The sequence below is a fragment of the Pseudopodoces humilis genome, chromosome 4, assembly GCF_049639895.1.
Source record: "Pseudopodoces humilis isolate 2021_Gansu_Grassland_sample_001 chromosome 4, ASM4963989v1, whole genome shotgun sequence".
Taxonomy (NCBI): Eukaryota; Metazoa; Chordata; class Aves; order Passeriformes; family Paridae; genus Pseudopodoces; species Pseudopodoces humilis.
This window is the reverse complement of record NC_142203.1, coordinates 56,791,198-56,808,488: the sequence shown is the minus strand read 5'-3', so window position 1 is coordinate 56,808,488 and position 17,291 is coordinate 56,791,198. Positions and strand designations below refer to the sequence as shown.

The 17,291-nt window shown below is 36.8% G+C and overlaps 1 protein-coding gene across 2 annotated transcripts in view; it reads right to left on the bottom strand.

The window, feature by feature from the left end:
• The window catches only part of ADAMTS6 (ADAM metallopeptidase with thrombospondin type 1 motif 6), a 142,460-nt gene that overhangs the window by 12,214 nt on the left and 112,955 nt on the right, over window positions 1-17,291 (bottom strand). For both annotated transcript variants that reach the window (XM_005530098.3, XM_088054134.1), the window contains exons 20-22: window positions 14,034-14,197; window positions 12,062-12,200; window positions 2,668-2,797 (exon numbers count right to left, since the gene is read on the bottom strand). In XM_005530098.3, coding sequence (XP_005530155.1) covers window positions 2,668-2,797; window positions 12,062-12,200; window positions 14,034-14,197 — 433 coding nt within the window. The remainder of the gene's footprint in view (window positions 1-2,667; window positions 2,798-12,061; window positions 12,201-14,033; window positions 14,198-17,291) is intronic.

Sequence of the window (17,291 nt, the reverse complement as noted above, 5' to 3'; positions counted from 1 at the left end):
TTCAAAAATGTTAATTAGACACTCGCCTGAGTCATCCTTGCAAAGGATGAAACTGAAGTCTAGTATGCTATCACATGTTGCCAACATGCCAAAAATGCCAGGCATGTCAGTCACTGGATGGTTCTGGAGGTATGCCTGAAGCTGCTTCATAAAATCTGTCATTTTATCAAGCTGTTGTCAAAAAAAAAAAAAAGTGCTGCTATCCTTTTTTGTGTTACATTATGTGTAATGTATCCTGACATGAAACTAGATCAATGCAGAGATGGAAAACATTATGCTATATTCTGTCCTTACTGTCCCAGCAAATGGAAATTAATTTGTGATTCTTCATCAAAACATCTTATGCTTTTTCCACAACAGGGAGAATCTGAAGCTCTTCAGAGCTTTCAAGAGGCTATAGTGTTAATTTTTAATTGGTACTATGATTTGCTCAAGTGACTTTGCTCTCAGGTACCTTTAATATTGATACTGTATGACAAGACAGCACTATTCATAATTCATAGAACTGTAAGGGCATTTTCTTGGAATCTGAAATGTAGGAGTTACTTACTGTAATAACAAATACCATATTGAAAATAAACACAGTCTTTTGCTGTTCAAAGACATCGAGTATAATGTAATCAGCATTCAGTCAGAAAGAGCAGCATTTTCACTGCTTTTGGTATACACCACGAGAAGAGCAGAATTGTGCTAATTAAAGAGATTTGGCCAGTCCATGTAAACACTAAGTCTTACCACATGATAAAACTTTCTGCCAAAACGGTCAAACTTCTTCAGATAATTATCTGTTATTTGAACAGCCTTCTACTAGACTACTCACAGAACCAGGAACTGAGAACCTTTTCTTAGTTTGGCACTTTGAATTCATTTGGGGAACATCAGAATAGAGGCAGACATAGCTCGAACTGCTCTGACATGTTGAAGTAGATGCCAATTAATACATTCTACCCATTTTCGGAATATTGATGACTTTCACCATGTCCATCAAAATCCCTGTTGTAGTGGATGGGCAATCCAAAAGCTTCCCACTCTGTGGACTGGGTTTCATTGGTTTGTGGAGTTTTTTTAAGTAGTGTCAGTGAAAAAAAAAACTAAACAAAAAACCAAACCAAACCAAACCACAAAAAGACCCCCAAAATTTAACTAGTTTGGAATAACTTTGTTAACATTGCTTTTTAAAATGCAAATTTGCTAATAGCTAAGCCACACGAAGGGATTGGAATGTGTTCAGTAAAAAGGAACTGATCGAACTTTTCAAGGCTCTTCAAGTCCTGCTTTCAGGTCTCAGGTACATGGTTGGTGTACCTATAGCCATGCCAAAGTGTTATCCAGAGGACAAAGGCATATCCTTCCAGGATAAACATACATTTACACATAGACTGTGGGACAATGATTGCGACCTAATTTAGGCTTGCCCATGACACAGCTCGTTCACAGCAGTGCAATGGCTTTACATGGTTTTATGCCAAATGAGTGTGTTACATGGCACAGCAGGATGAAGTGTAAGAGACACTGCGCTCTCAGGCACCACACCGGGGAAGCAGCTAACACTCCAGGACGAGACTGACTTCAGTTGGAAGCTCATTGACCTGCTGGGATTTTAACTCAGAATAATCTTGTCTAATTCCTCACAGTCTCCTTCATCCTACAATTTAGCAGTTTCTAAGAGACATTTGACAGGTGACCAGAGTATTGTGCAGTATCTGCATTTAATCAGCATTAAGGATTTTCATACCCAGTTGGAATACAGCTACAGATTATCATCTAGTAAACTAGAGCTTCAGAATCATTAATCTGTTGTATCTGTTCCACCTTTTCCACAAGTTTTATTTGCCTCAAAACATAAGAAAAGCTGTTCACATGCTGATATTATTATCTAGTACAAAATACCACAACCATTCCCAAACAGGTTTTCTAGTAAGATTAAGCTATGCTACATGTCCTTGCCAAACTTCATTTTTGATCAAATGAGCTGCTGGGTTTTTAATTATCAATATATATCATACAGCTATCCTTAAAAATATATCTAAACAGAATCTAAGCACCTAATCCTAGAGGCATACAGCATTAATGTATGACACTGAATGTGCTGGAGAAAAGGTTTTACAAAACTTATCAGGAAAATTAAAAAAAAAAAATTTAAAAAAATTATCAGGAGATGGTTTGGTCTGCTTAGAAGTTTCTATATTTGCCACTTCTCATGTGAACACTTCAATACAAATGTTAATATAACATACTCTAAAATATGGCAAATGTTTCAGATTCAATATTAATAACTAGGGTAAAGTTAATCTCATCTAAACATTCTTTTATCATTATTGCCCTAAGAATGGTCCCTAGTTCAACTCTGTGCACTATTCACTGCATATGACACTCAGATCCTAAGAAACTGCTTTGCTAGTACCTTTTCATTTACAGTGTTTGGTGTAGTTCAAACATCACTATTGTTCCTCTGTCAAATCACAGCTCCTCATTGCATTTTGCAGAGCTGATTTTAGAGAAACAAGAAACTAAAAACCAAGCCCAAATACCATTTCTGAAAAGACAGGACATGAATACTAGATGAGAATTTTATATACATTTAGTTAACAGGATTTATTATAGATTGTGAAGAACTTTTCTTTCTGAGCAAAACAGATGTCCATCTTAAAGTGATTAATGACTTACTCAGGTGGGCAAGGCTCAGTGTTGCAGGCTCTTTGGTTTTCTGGAGGCTTACTGTCAGGGTCACAGTAATTGTTTTGTACAATGGAGCTGTCATCCAGCCTTTTACACACCACCTCCTGTTTCTGGACACCTTGGAGTGAAATGAAAGACTGTTAATTAATCATTCTTGCTCTTCTACTTTTTGAGTGTAACTGTATTTCAGCTATTGATTACCAATTCTACCATCCCACTTTACTTGGTCAAAGTCTACAGCAGTGAGAATTTAAATTCACTGAATGCTCCCTAGCCACAATAATTTTTTTATTTTTCTTCCGTTTTAGGCTACCCCACTCAGAGAGGGATTTAAGCTTCTGTTGTTTTTTAAAACAAAGGGAATATATTTATAGATTTACTAGAAGTTTGTTTTTATTTATATATTGCACAAAGTTCATTCTTTGTCTGCCATCCCCTCTCCTAGTAAAGTCACTTAAATTTTCAAGGAAAACATTACCAAGTAGAATGTGGTCACACTTCAATGAAGAATTGTTTATGTGCTCTGGTTTAAAACAAACCAGCAATACTGGGAAACAGTGTTGCATTTTCATACATTATCTTACAAAGTTTTTTCAATAAAATAATAGAACTGTAATTCATTCTGAAAGAGGCAGTTTGTCTCTGAATACTCATTTTGCCTGGCACTTCCAGCTCCTCCTTTATTGTTAGCCATCAACAGGGTAATTTAGAATTGATCATTATTCCCAAAATGTGATATATCACTGCCAAGACAACATTATAAGGTAATTTATTAAGCATATTTTCTGGATTTTTTATAAAAAAAGTAGTAAAGAACCACTGATATGATGACAGTGTATTGCTGCAAGAGTAATACACACTGCCTTCTTCCTCTCTTAAAAACATACTGTAAAATGTTAGCATTAAAAATAAAATGTGTATTTGCAATTCACAAACAGTTTTTATTGTACATAATATGCATAATATGTGCAGTTATAAAACTGAAATAATGTGATTATTTGTATTATAAAAGCTTCAAAAAGTCCCATACCTTCCTTCAAAAGAGAAGCAATTATTTAACTTATTCCAAAATGTGATATGCATACAATTAAACGAGGGTTAAAACCTCCTGGCTTCAAATATCTGCCAGCTTTACCTTACAGCCATCTCTTCATTTTAAGACATGCAGAGAATCACAGAATTATTTGGTTAGAAGGGACTTTAAAGATCGGAGTTCCAAAACCCTGGCTGTGGGCAGGGGCCCGACCATCAGACCAGAGCTTCATCCAGCCTGGCCTTGAACACTACCAGGACTGGGGCATTCACAACTTCACTGGGTAACTTGTTCCTGTGCCTCACCAACTTAACAGTAAAGAATTCTTTCCTAAATAATATCTAATCTAAACCTGCTTTCTTTCAGTTTGAAATCATTCCCACTTGTCCCGTCACAACATGCTCTTTAAAAAAAGTTCCTCTTCATCTATTTTGTAGGTTTCCTTTGGATACTGGATGCCTGCATTTAGGGTCACACCTAAGCTATCTCTTTTCCAGGCTGAACAAACCCAATTCTCTCAGCTTCCCTCGTAGGAGGAAATAATATACTCCTTTGGCTCTTGGAAAATAAGTGAAAGATATAAATATATGAGAAGCTGTGACAAGATACATTTAGAATTCTATAATCAATGCAAAAACTGCTACCAGATGACAGTAATTTGAATCAGACCTGGCAACCTAAGTAGGAATATTTATAGCAATTTTCTGCTCACATTTCACCATGATAAGAAATAATATTTAACAGCTCTAGACAAACAACAATGCTGTGTTACCTGATACACAATTCATGTTCAGTTCTGACTAATCATTTATCATTTCTATCACAAATTGCCTTAATTCTCTTGATTGAAGAGGCTGAATGTGGCCTCAAAATGATATTTTCCTCAAATATATTTGGTTAAAAATATTTTATACATACTTTAGAATTAAGCATTCTAATAATGCATACCATTCTCACAAATGTACTTATCAGATAGCATTGATAATAATGTTATATTTTTACTGAATTTCCTATTGGCATTAAATACATCTCCTTCTAGAATTTGGTTAAAAATTGGCACTTCTAACAAATTCATTTTTGAGGAATTCTGTAGTAAGAAAATATTCTGAAGTTTTATGATCACAAAGTATCACTGTGCTCAGCTTCAAAAACGGTTTTCAAGTGTGTTATTTACTGAATGTTGTTCAGGTAGTAAATCACCTGTAAGACAGTGCTCAACCTAATCACTTACAGTGAAGAATCTTTAATTGATGCCAGGAGATACATTAATCCATTTTTTTAAAGTTCTGCAGCATCTTGTCACACAGTATATAAACTGCATATAATTGCTGTCTAATTATAATGTTACTTAATAAAAAATCTCAAAGAAAGAAAAAAACAGATAATAACTTTCAAGAAAAGAAAAAGAAATGGAAAAAGATAGCAGTGCTGCTTTTATCCAGACAACAGCTACAACTTGGTTATGCCCTGTATTGAAAAGGAATTTTTAAATTATGAACTCTTCCCTGAGTATATGGTCTCTTTTAAAAGTAATCTAAAAAAACACAGATAAACATGTTCATTTAAACTCTGGGGGGAATAATTACAAGAACTTAGACAGAAACATTCTGCTTTCAAATCTATAGATTTTTAGTTTATAATAAAAGACATAAATATACTCATGACTGGTCAATGCAATCCTAATAGAAAACAAAAGTGGTTTAGTGACCATGATCTCCAGAGAACTGAAATGCTTTGCAGATTTCAATTCACAAATAATCTGTATGACTTTCAGCAGCCAAATTTTAAATTACATGGAGCACATTTTATTCTTGAATTTAAATTGCAGGCATGTAAATGCTGTATCTATTTTTAAAAGCAATCCCAAAAACTGTGGCTTGTGATTGCAACAGTTAATTATAAAGATGCCAGGACCAATGCATAGTGATTCTTGCATCACTAAGACTAGTGCATGCTGGTTAATCCAGACATACTTTCTGAGCTCACTCATCAGATCACAAGATGTTCATCTCAGAGCCAAACTTACATTTTCTTTGATGAGGAAAAGTATATTTTATTTGCCTAAAGACAGCTTCATAATTCATCTGAGGGCATGAAAGAAAAATATAGTAGGCATCACTCTACTTGGATTATGAGCAGCAAAGAAAACTGAACAGTAATCAATTTACTTATGATAATCATAGTATTTCATAAAATTATTTTATAAAAACCCCCATGAATATCTAAGACATTTAATCTGTTCATTTGGAGATGAACTGTAATAGAATGAATGAACTCCTAACCAACTCTTAGAATTACTGGCAAATTCCACATAATAAATGCTGTCGTTTGTTGCCATAATTAAGCATGAAAGAAATTTAAAAGGCAGAAGGCAGTTATTTGAGTTATTTTTAAATGCATAAAATATTAAAAAAAACATGAAGAAGGACTTACTTCCTTTGCTGTATTTTTTTAAACAATACCACCAGAAGCTCACTGCTTTATTAAGAAGACTGGTGGATCTGAACAGAGTAATACACTTTCTCTTGGAAAGTTACAAGATATAAGGAAAGACATGCCCAAGAGTTAATAAAATATAATCCTGTGATCTGCAAGTGGTACAACTTCCCTTTCACTTTTCAGAATTTATTGTATTGTTTCATTTCTTATTTCTATTTATCTTACTTTTCATTTTCTCTGTTTCTCAATAAATAATATTCAGATCCTTAAAGAGAATCTTCTGTTGTTACCATTAATCTTTTTCTAATTTCCATGTGTTCTCTCCTTTCCCACTGCTCTCTCTATAGATAACTTAGGACTGTACATTCCAGTATTCTATGGCATTGCTTTCACATAGTCTTGTCCAAGTTTGCCACTGGCTATAAAGACCTACCTATATGAGATAACAGCAAACTTTCCTTCTGAAAAACCTTGCCTCAGAATAGAAGAGTTATTAGTGTATTTTCAGGAAAAAAGGAAATTAATATGAAGCATACATGTAGATCAGCTTTACATAATATTCCCAGAAAAAAAGGACTAGCTCAGATACTATAAATTTGTATCATAAAGGAAAATTTTCTAATACAGAAAACATAGGTTCTAGTGTACAAAAAGAAGAGCTGCAATTCTGGATCCCCAGGACTAAGAAAAATGCTGATATTAAAAATCAATGAAATTATATTCTTATCCTACATATGAGCATAGGAATCCTAGATAAATAAGACCTGCCTACCATCAGAAAAGCCTTTTTTACTGTTAAATCTGAAGAACTACTTTTTTGGAAAAAAAATTGAAAATATCAACACCTCAGACTTCAGAGATTTGGCTTCTTCTTCTTCTTGATTCCCTGTACAGTGAACATTAAGGTCAGTGGCAGAAAAACTATGTGCACTTTTCCCCTTTAACATAACTGACACTACAAAATACACAGTTTACAATCTCTCACAGAGTGTGTCAGGTTGGAAGGAACTGCAGTGGGTTATCTGGCTCAAACTCCCTGGTCAAGCAGAGTCATCCTGGAACACATGGCACAGGATTGTGTCCAGACGCTTCTTGAATATCTGCAGTGAGGGAGAACACACAACCTCTCCAGGCAACTTGTTCCAGTGCACGGTCACCTGCACAATAAAGTTCTTCCTCAACTCCAAGTGGAACTCCTTGTGCATGAGTCTATGCCTTTTGTTCCATTGCTTCTTGTCCCACTGATTGGCACCACTGAGAACAGCCTGGATCCATCCTTTTGGCAGCATCCTTCAGGAGCTCCGTGTTCCATCTCTCTTGTCCTGAGGAGTCCAGAACCGGACACAACACCCCAGATGAGGCCTCACCTGGGATGAGTACCAGGGCAGGATCATTTTCCATGACCTGCTGGCAATGCTCTTCCTAATGCTCCCCAGGATCCCACTGGCCTTCTTGGCCACCAGGGCATGCTGCTGGCCCATGGACAGCTTGCTGTCCACCAGGACCTCCAGGTCCTTGTCCACAGAGCTGCTCCCCAGCAGCTCTGAGCATCAGCTCAAGTCTCTGATGGTGCCTGGGATTGTTCCTTCCCAGGTGCAGGACCCTTCATTTGCCTTTGCTGAACTTCAGATGGCTGTTCTTTGTCCATCTCTCCAACACACTGGGATCCTTTTGAAGGGCTGCACAGCACTCTGGGGTATCAGCCACTGCTCCCAGCTCTGAGTCCTCAATGAAATTGCTGAGGAGGCATCCGCCCTTCAAGTCATTGATGAATAAGTTAAATAAAACTGGGCCCAGTATTGAACTTGGGGTAACACCACCAGTGCTAGGCTTCTAACTAAACCCTCTGCCACCTATGATGAATCTCTGGGATCTGCCATCCACCTCATTGGCTGTTCATCCAGTCTACCCCTCCTGATTTTGCCTATGAGAATGTCGTGAAAGGGCACTGAAAGCCTTGCTGATGCTGATCCCCTCTGACAGCTGACTGCTGTCCCCTCATCCATCTGTTTCACTGTAGAAGGCAATCAAACACCTGATTACCTTTAGTGAAGCCATGCTGACTATTCCTGATCACCTTCTTGTCTTCCATAAGGACATAGATGGCCTCCAAAATTAGATGCTCCATCACCTTCCCAGGGATTCTGGAACATAGTTCCCTGGGTCCTATTTCTTGCCCTTTTTGAAAACTGGGGTGACATTTCCTTTCTTCCAGTCCTCAGCATCCCTCCTGATCATCATGATCGTTCAAAGGTGATCATGAGCAGTCTTGTTATGGCTCTCTCATCACTAGTGGATGTACCAGCCCTCTCATCACTAGTGGAGCCCTCCCATCAGGGCCCATGGATTTGAGTAGGTCTGTCTAGTTGTTTCAGACCAAACCCTCCTTCACAAAAGAAACATCTTCCTTCCAACATTCCTTCACCCTGATCCTCAGTCAGGGATCCCTGAGGCCTGGTCTTGTCAGCAAGGACTGATGTCCCGTCTCCATTTAAAAATGAGCCCATATTATCCTTTTTTTTTTTTTTTTTTTTAATTGATGTATTTGAGAAGACTTTTTTTATTATGCTTGACATCCTTAGCCAAGTTTAAGACTAGCTGGGCACTGCTCTTTATAGTCTCTTTTGCATTTACCCTGACCACCTCTCTATATTCACTTCAGGTGGCCTGACCCTGTTTTGATCTCCTGTGTATTTCCTGCTTATACTTGAATCATGACAGTAGCCTTGATTCATCCATCCACAGAGGTCTCTTGCCCCATTGGCCCAATTTCTTTCTCATTGTGATACACCGTTCCTGAGCCTGGAGTAAATGATCCTTGAATATCAATCCACCCTACTGGATGCCTCTGCCCTGCAGGGCCTGTTCACACAGGATTCCTCCAAAAAGATCCCTAATGAGGCTAAAGTTAGCTCTCCTAAATTCCACGGTAATAATCTTTCTTGCTGTCCCAGTACCTCTTACTTCAATACAGAACTCTACAATCTCATGGTCACTGCAGCCAAGACTGCCTCTCATATAAGACATTGTTCTGCATTTTAAAAGCAATCTAAACGTGTTTCTTTCATGAGCTCTAACTTACCTCCTAGATCTTTCTATTGAGAACACAGGGGGACAGGAGGTACAATGTCTACTGTGAAAAGCCCATTGATTTCAGGTGCCTAGATGAGTTTTCACATGAGATGATTAAATTCCTTGAATGCTTCAGAGGTCAGAAATTCCAGAGGGCCACTCATACAATAATCAACTCATAATTAGCAAGTAATTAAAAAACATATATGAGTTTCTCAGTACCGTGAGAAAGACACAGAGGAGACAGGAACAGAATCCAGAGCTCTGGCATTGTATTGAACAGTCATAAATAAGAAACCTTTCTTCTCCTTCCTATGATTCCACTTACTGTGCTCTTCCTAGTCTTCGAAGTCAAGACAGGCCCTAGAAGAGAGGTCCTATTTGAAAAGTTCAAGCGTTTTACTGTTCTGATATGACTTCTCAGCACAGCAGAGATGAACACAGTATAGAGGTCCAGTGGAAAAGACAGCACATTACTATTCAGTCAAAGACTGTAGGTTTCTCCCAGCTTGCTCTAAACTTGTTCCTTGACTGTTCTAGTCACTCCTCTCCAACATAAGGCATACTAGCAGGTCTAGGAAGAGCTGAATGCAGTGGATTGCTCTCAAAACATTATGAAGAAGAAACAGCACAAAAATCAGACACTTTTGCTATATACAACACTCCAGAACTATTTAAACTCTGCAGTGTCACATTGTCTTTATGCTCTGCTTCATGACATTCAACACATATGCTTAAGTTCACTTTGGTTACTACATCAAGTGATGCCCATGTTTTAGGAGTCAATAAGCAATTAAGAAATGCTTAAGTCCCTCAGTCATTAAGCAATACAGATACAGATAAACTGATTTAGAAAGAACTAGACTTAAGCAGTGTTGAGTGGACATAAGGTAGTGTGTTAAAATGGTCCCTGGTCAATTAGTCTCTATTTAATAGAATATTTTTATTTGCTATATTCTCCAGTTAAAGTCTTTCTCTTCAAGCTATGTCTCCCTTTTTTTTTTTTCCTGACTCAACTCCTCTTTAGAATAGTGTCTTCTTTTGGCATATGGTGAAAGGTGTTTCATAAACTGTGAGAAATATCAGGTTCTCTTGTGGAGAAAGCAGATACATGTTTTAACATGAATTATAGCTACAGTGAAATGTATGTTTATGAGTACAGTGCTCAACGAAAGTAAGTGACCACAATACATCCTTTTATTAAGCTGAAAAAAAGGACAGAAAATGCCTTGGTCAGCCACCATAAGCTACCAGAGAAAATCTCTCATCCACCTCCTCTAAGTTTAAATTAATAAATATATGCTACTTTTAGGGAGTCACAAATCTTCCCTTGAAATCTAATTAATTACTTCCAAATTTTTTTAATCTCAACAAGTGCTTACTCCTTCAGAGCCAATTATTTTTTCCACTGTATTTCATCAAATGTGTGAAATGGCAATGACCTTTGTGATAGAATATCCATGGCTATTATATTATATTATACCTAAATCAATGGGATATTCCCAGGAATTCAGAAAGATTAAGAAAGATTAGCTCACTAACATCACAAAAAAAAGAGGATCTGACAATACCTTTAAGATTCTGCTAATTGGAACTTACTTTCTCTATTAAGAGCTAGGCACTACTTTATACTTTTCATTTAAAATGTTTTTTTCACTGCCACACTTACCGTTACTAAAATTGTATTTAAAAATCAATCAGTCATCCGGGAATCCAACAAATGAATAATGAAAATATTGGAGAAAGTTGGCATCCTCCTTTATTTTGTTTCAAGACTTTCTCTAGTGGCACAGAAAAGAATTTATGCTATTCTTTGTGTATTCTGTATGGCTAGGCTGTATTTAAACTGTATACAACTAGTACCAGCCACAGCAGCTTCCAGCAGAAAGGTGAGCCATGATGAATACCTCCCATAGAAAGAAAAAACAAGAAAGCAACAAGTATCTGGTCCAAAGGTTCTTTAAAAAAATATGGTGTCTTCTTCTTGATAAAGGTTGTCCACAATGCTGTAGAAACTGACATTCTGAGATGCATTTAAAGCACTCTCCCATTTCTTCTGGAACAGAGGTATGTTGGGGAGATGATTCATTCAGTCTCCAGAGAGAAGAAAGATACTGTTCACACAGCACTTCTACTCACCAGTTCTTGCAGCAGCAATGGTGTTGGCTTTGAAGGAAGCCAACTGTCCTGCTCTCCCAGCCAGAGGTAAAGAATTGCATTGGTGGCCACTAGAGGGAGGATTAGGAATATAATAAGTTGTCGGCAAAAGCCACCCATGATGAACCGCATGGGACAATCTACAAATCCCCCACTGCTGCCCAAGGGCAACAATTCTCACATACTGCTACGGGCTGGCAAGTAAAATCCAATTGTTATCTTCTACAGAGAAGCTGCCAGTGTGCATCCTAAACTTTGGTGGCTGGAGGATAGGAGGGCTGACTAGGATTGTGTGAAGCACACCTACAAATACACAAAGACACATCTCTTTATTTACAGATGCCTATTTTGCCTTCTTGTTTTTGATCGCCTTACTTTAAACTTCTGATATCCTTTATCAACAAGGCTTCTGGGAAAAACAAACATACCAGCTTCAAGAGAGTCTCAGAAGTATCAGCAGAGAGAGACACTGTGCCAAGATACACTGTATTTAACAAAAAAATCTGAACATATTAAAGGTACTTGTAAACAACAAAATCCACTGTGATTAAAGTAAATGTTCATTAAGATCTGAGGCATACCTGAAAGAAACATTTTTAATTAGTCACCTAGATGATTACACATATTTAATTTTATCTTGCAATTCAGTTTACCCTGTAGCTTGACTGTCTGCTGCCTTACCTCCTGCGCAAGTGGCAGAACATTCTGACCAAGGCAGATGATTCCATGCAAAGCCAACCTCATTGTCTCCACTGCCAGTGCGAGAGATCGGAACATTGAATTTATACTTTATCCCCAAATTCTGTTCCTGCAGCAGTATCTGTAGTTGAAAATAACTGGTTATACCATTAAAGCAGGCAAGCAGACGGCAAACACAGTGACATTTATTCAAGGCATGTGTTATGTTCTGCTAAATGGGAAAAAAGTAATAAAGGAAGTCTAAAAATAAACTATTACTATATATACAACTATATTACTATTACTATATAATAACTATATTACTATATTACTATATACTATTACTAAAAATAATTATTTTTAGATATTTCCCAACATAATATTTTAAAACATGTACAAAAGAAAAATATTATTGTCCAAGGTGAGCTTTATCCTTTTTTTCTCCCTTAACTCAACTTTATTATTTGAGTCAGTTCCTTATTCCTGACAAAATTTCATAATTTTGCTCATTTCATGAATTTTATAAATTTTGCTAGTTTTCATAAAATTAATGTCTTCATGGAAATTAAATTGGGAGCAGAATAATTATGGGAGGTCAAAGTTGGAAAAGCACATTACTGTAAAAACATGCAGCAGTTCTAACTGAAGTCTTGTGAGGAGTACAATCCACAGAGTTTTGAACTTATCTCTTCCTTTGTTAGCACTTCTAGTGACTACAGTACAGTACATTACTTCTAGTAATAATAGTAACACCAACAAAATGTTGCTGAGGCCATTGTTTTCCCTTAATGCAATAGCCAACAGCATAAGCTTGATGGAATCACACCTGTGATTCCTTTAAAAGAATAACAAAACTTTCATTGCAGCCACATCATTGCAGGCAACATAGACAAAACTGCAACCATCAGCAAGAATTTTTGTCTATCCTCACTGTTGAACTGCACTTATACAGATTACCTGTCTAACGCTAGTCTTTGATTCTCTATCAAACTTATTTTTTTCATTGCTAATAGCAAATCTTCAAGTTAGATGCAGAAATCTGACTCACCTTAGAGCTACTTTTCATCCATTTCTACTTTCTCTTATATTTTGCAGAAGCACATCTGTCTACCTCCACAAGGCAAAAGAGCAGAGGACTTTCAGAAAGTCAGTGACACAGACTGAACGAAAGAAGGCACTATAATTGTGTAACCTTTTCTGTACAGACTGTCTAGTCTATGCACAGTTACAGAAGAAAAAAAGATTAATCAAGTGTTTGAAAATGCTGCCTAAAATGTGTATATCCATGCAAAAATTATTCTCTAAAAAAATATCCTATGTGGCTCAAGCAACCACTGAACTGCAAATCTGGCAGATGACAATACATTGTGAAAATATCAACTTGTTCTCATACTCCTCCTCGACACAGTAGTGAAATAGCAGGCTCATGATTACCTATTGTCACAGATGGCATCAGGATCCTGGTCATAGCTTCTGTTACATTCTCATACTTTACAAAATCTTTTGAGAGAAATGTATGTCACAGTAACATGGGAAATGCCACTTTAACATGGGAAATACCATTATACTCATTCTGTGGTAAAGGTATGTATAAATGTCACACTCAGGCCAGGCTTAAAACTACTGAAATGTGCAGAACTGTCAGGGACTGTCAAGTGTCAGCACTGTGCAGAGATATGATACATGGTCCATTCACAATTTTCACTACTATTACTGTGAACCACATTTAAAGAGATGTGGTTCAGTTTCTGTGAGATTTCCTGGTGCTCTTTGGACTTTATCCCCATTTCATCACACTCTGCCAGTCAGTTTTTAAATGTAGGGAATGTGTGTTAAAACACACACAAAGTCCCAGCTACACAAACTGCGTATTGTTTGCAAACTCAACCTATTTTAATTTCATTCATGGCATTGTCTTTTCTCAGAATATAAACACATATTTCAAATTATAGAAATATATTTATTATAACTTTACCATGACTATGAGGTTTTCTGAAGTAGGGCCTAGTGCTTCCAAAGATTCTGGTTCATCTGTTGGCCTCTTGTAATGGAAAGCTGTTCCAGCAACATCAAACTTTCTTGGCCAGTCAATAGTCCAGGCACCATTAATATAGTAGTCATCCTCTTCAGATTTTAAAGCTTAAAAAAAAATACAAGCCACCTAAAAATTGGAAGCAGCATTTATAATGGAGAAGCCATTGTAAATTAAGCTACTAATCTGTTAGAAGTATGTGAGCTTCAGCTGTTCTCTCAAAACACTGTTTTCTCAAGCAATATAAAGCCTTTCCTTAAGCCCTGGTGAAAATATCCCTCATGTAAATCAATAATTTTCCCTCCACAGTAATCTTCAATCAGATGACTTTGCAGGTTTCAACAATGCAGATGCTGTATGAAATGAACCAGAATGCCTCATGCAACTTGCAAAATATCTTCAACTTTAAAATGGACTCCATGTGCAATGTATTCTGAACTACATGAGATACATGGACGTCTGAAATGTGTAATCAATTATCAACCTCATCTTTAGATTAAGAAGCTGGGGAATGGAATAAGTACCACAGATAATGTGCAGAAGAAAAAAGAGAAGGAACATTGACTCTGACATATAGTACCAGTCAGCTGACATCTTGTTGCCTATGTCCACTTCTTTTTTGCCATATTAAAGCACAAATACAAGATATTTCTACTACAAACTGAAATATTAGGTAGTTCATCTGATAAGATATTTTATCCTTCTTAATTTACAGCCCTGAAGCATGAAAGCACCAGAGATGAAACAGAAATTCCATAGCTAAACCAACCATTAGGATGGGCAAGCATATATTATTCAGGGATTTGAATTGGATATTTTATTAATAATATTACATTAAGTTCCTAAATATGAAACTGATATTGTATCTTAAAGTGAATATTCAGTTTATTAAATATTGACTTTCTAATTTAAAGTGAAGATTAACAAGTTTTACATATTTTATTTATTTATTTATAATAGATCATGTTTTTAACTGAAAAATTATGGGTGGAACCCCATAGTCAAAGAGCCTGTCATTTTCCATTGAGACAAACAACTGATTTTACTGGGTAGGGGAAAACTTCACATCATAATGCTAAGGAGTAAGACAACTTCAGTTATCTGCCATTTTACTCTCAACTACATGTGTGTGGACAGTTGGTTTACCTTAAACAGGGAAAATGCCTCAGTGATACTTAAGTTGTGTAAAACAGATCAGAAAGCAATCATGTGAGCACGAGATAGAGAACGAGATAGTGATATTGTCACTGTTCTACTGGTGACAATGATATTCAGCAGAAATTAGTAACTATTTCCTTTAGCATCATTAAGTCTGAAAGTTAACATACGTATGCTGCATATGATTAAACTAACATATATCCAGAAGCAAAGCAGTTAATTTTTTTATCTGACTGCCAAAGAAAAATGCATTTTCATTCTCCAGGTAAATTTACCTAATGTCAGTTGTCATGCACAGGTGAAGGCCACAATTGTGAACAGCATTCTAATAATTACACAACAATAATTATGCAATGGTATCATGCTAATAGCATATGAAACAAAAAGAACAAATTCATGTTCATAATCAAACCATTTATGAGAACCTGAAATGCAGGAAGCCCACAGAAAACTGTCATAAGAGGAATATAAAGCCAGGTGTAACCTTGGATCAAGCCATTTAAGGGAAGATAACAGCACTATTAAATATATATAGCTTTTTCTGCAGCTCTGAACATAGGTAGTTTTGTTGCTGCTGTGCTATCTGTTGGAGAAACCACTTAAAATATTGTGCTATTTGTGCAGCTGCAGAAATGGGCTTTTGACCAATTTTGTCACATAACTAGGAGTGATACTGGTGAAAAAAATGATCTGCCAGATCAAGGTGAGAGAGGACAGGTGCTAACTGAGATAATTGAATTGTCTAACTGCACTCAAAATTTGAGGTAATGGATTTCAAAGGAACTGCATTTTAGTTGAAGGAACTATTGGATGTTTGCTGTGAGTTAGTTTGAAAACCTTAGTTTGAATAAAGGAGCCAGTGTGACAACTACAGGGTTTTTTTCTTCGGTATGTTAGAATCACGGAATAGTTTGTATGGGAAAGGACCTTTAAAGGTCATCTAGTCCAACCCCCCAAAAGAAGCTGGGACATCTCCAACTAGAACAGGTTGACTACTACAAAACTGAGAAGGTTTAGTACACTTTCAAATAGAGAAATTAATTTCTTAGACTGTGATCACATAGTTGGCAGCACTGTAAATAAGAGAAAATATAGTAATATGTGTAAATGGTTATTTTGAGCTGAACCAGTTCTGCAATCTTGTTCATGGTGTGGCCACAGAAATAGATGTCCTGGACCATAGGAGGAACTCCATAAAGACAGAGAAGGAGCTGTGGAGTTGACACTGCCCCTAAAGCAACATGCATAAAACAGTACCCTTGGGTTATGTATTTTAACATCATAATATCATTTTAGCTACCAATTCTGCTTGACTAGTTTCTTTAAGGGAGCAGACAAATCAAAGCCTTCTTTTCCCTAGAAACTGGTTATCCTAAAACAAAGATCTGGTTCACACTCACTGAACAAAATTCCCCATTAGGTATAGTGGATAAAATGGCACTTTTGAAACTTGGAAATGTAAGAAACTAGTAAAGGAAAGGAAGACCTCATTTTGTAGTAAGAGCTCTGTGGAATGAAGCACTGTAGTGAGGAGAGAGCCTGAAAGCCCAGGAATCCCTTGAAATTGTAATAAGCATATTAAAAAAGTGTTTATGTACAACTTTACATTTTTAGATCTGTGGCCAGATTAAATATTAATGATGTTGTAGGTATTTTCTATTTAAACCAAAAAATTTACTTTTTTCATTTACTTTATTCAGATTGTGCCAATCAAAATGGTTTTCCAGATCTCTCTTCTCTGCTCTAGTCTTAGAGAGGAATAACAATCAATTGTAGCAGCATCTATGTTCTGTTTTTCAACTGCCCATTAAAGACTTCTCGGCAGAAAATGATGATGACGTAGCATGAGTCGTCCCTCACACCACCTCTGCATGAAACCTCAACAGAGGATACAGAAGCAAACTAACGCGTGGTATACTTTGACATGGGGGATGGGCCTTGGGGAGAGTGATGCTGAAAGCATTCAATTGCTGATAGTGTTATTAATACTGCAGAATGGAGGGAGGTTAACTATCTGCTGAATTACAGAAGGGTGGGGGCAGG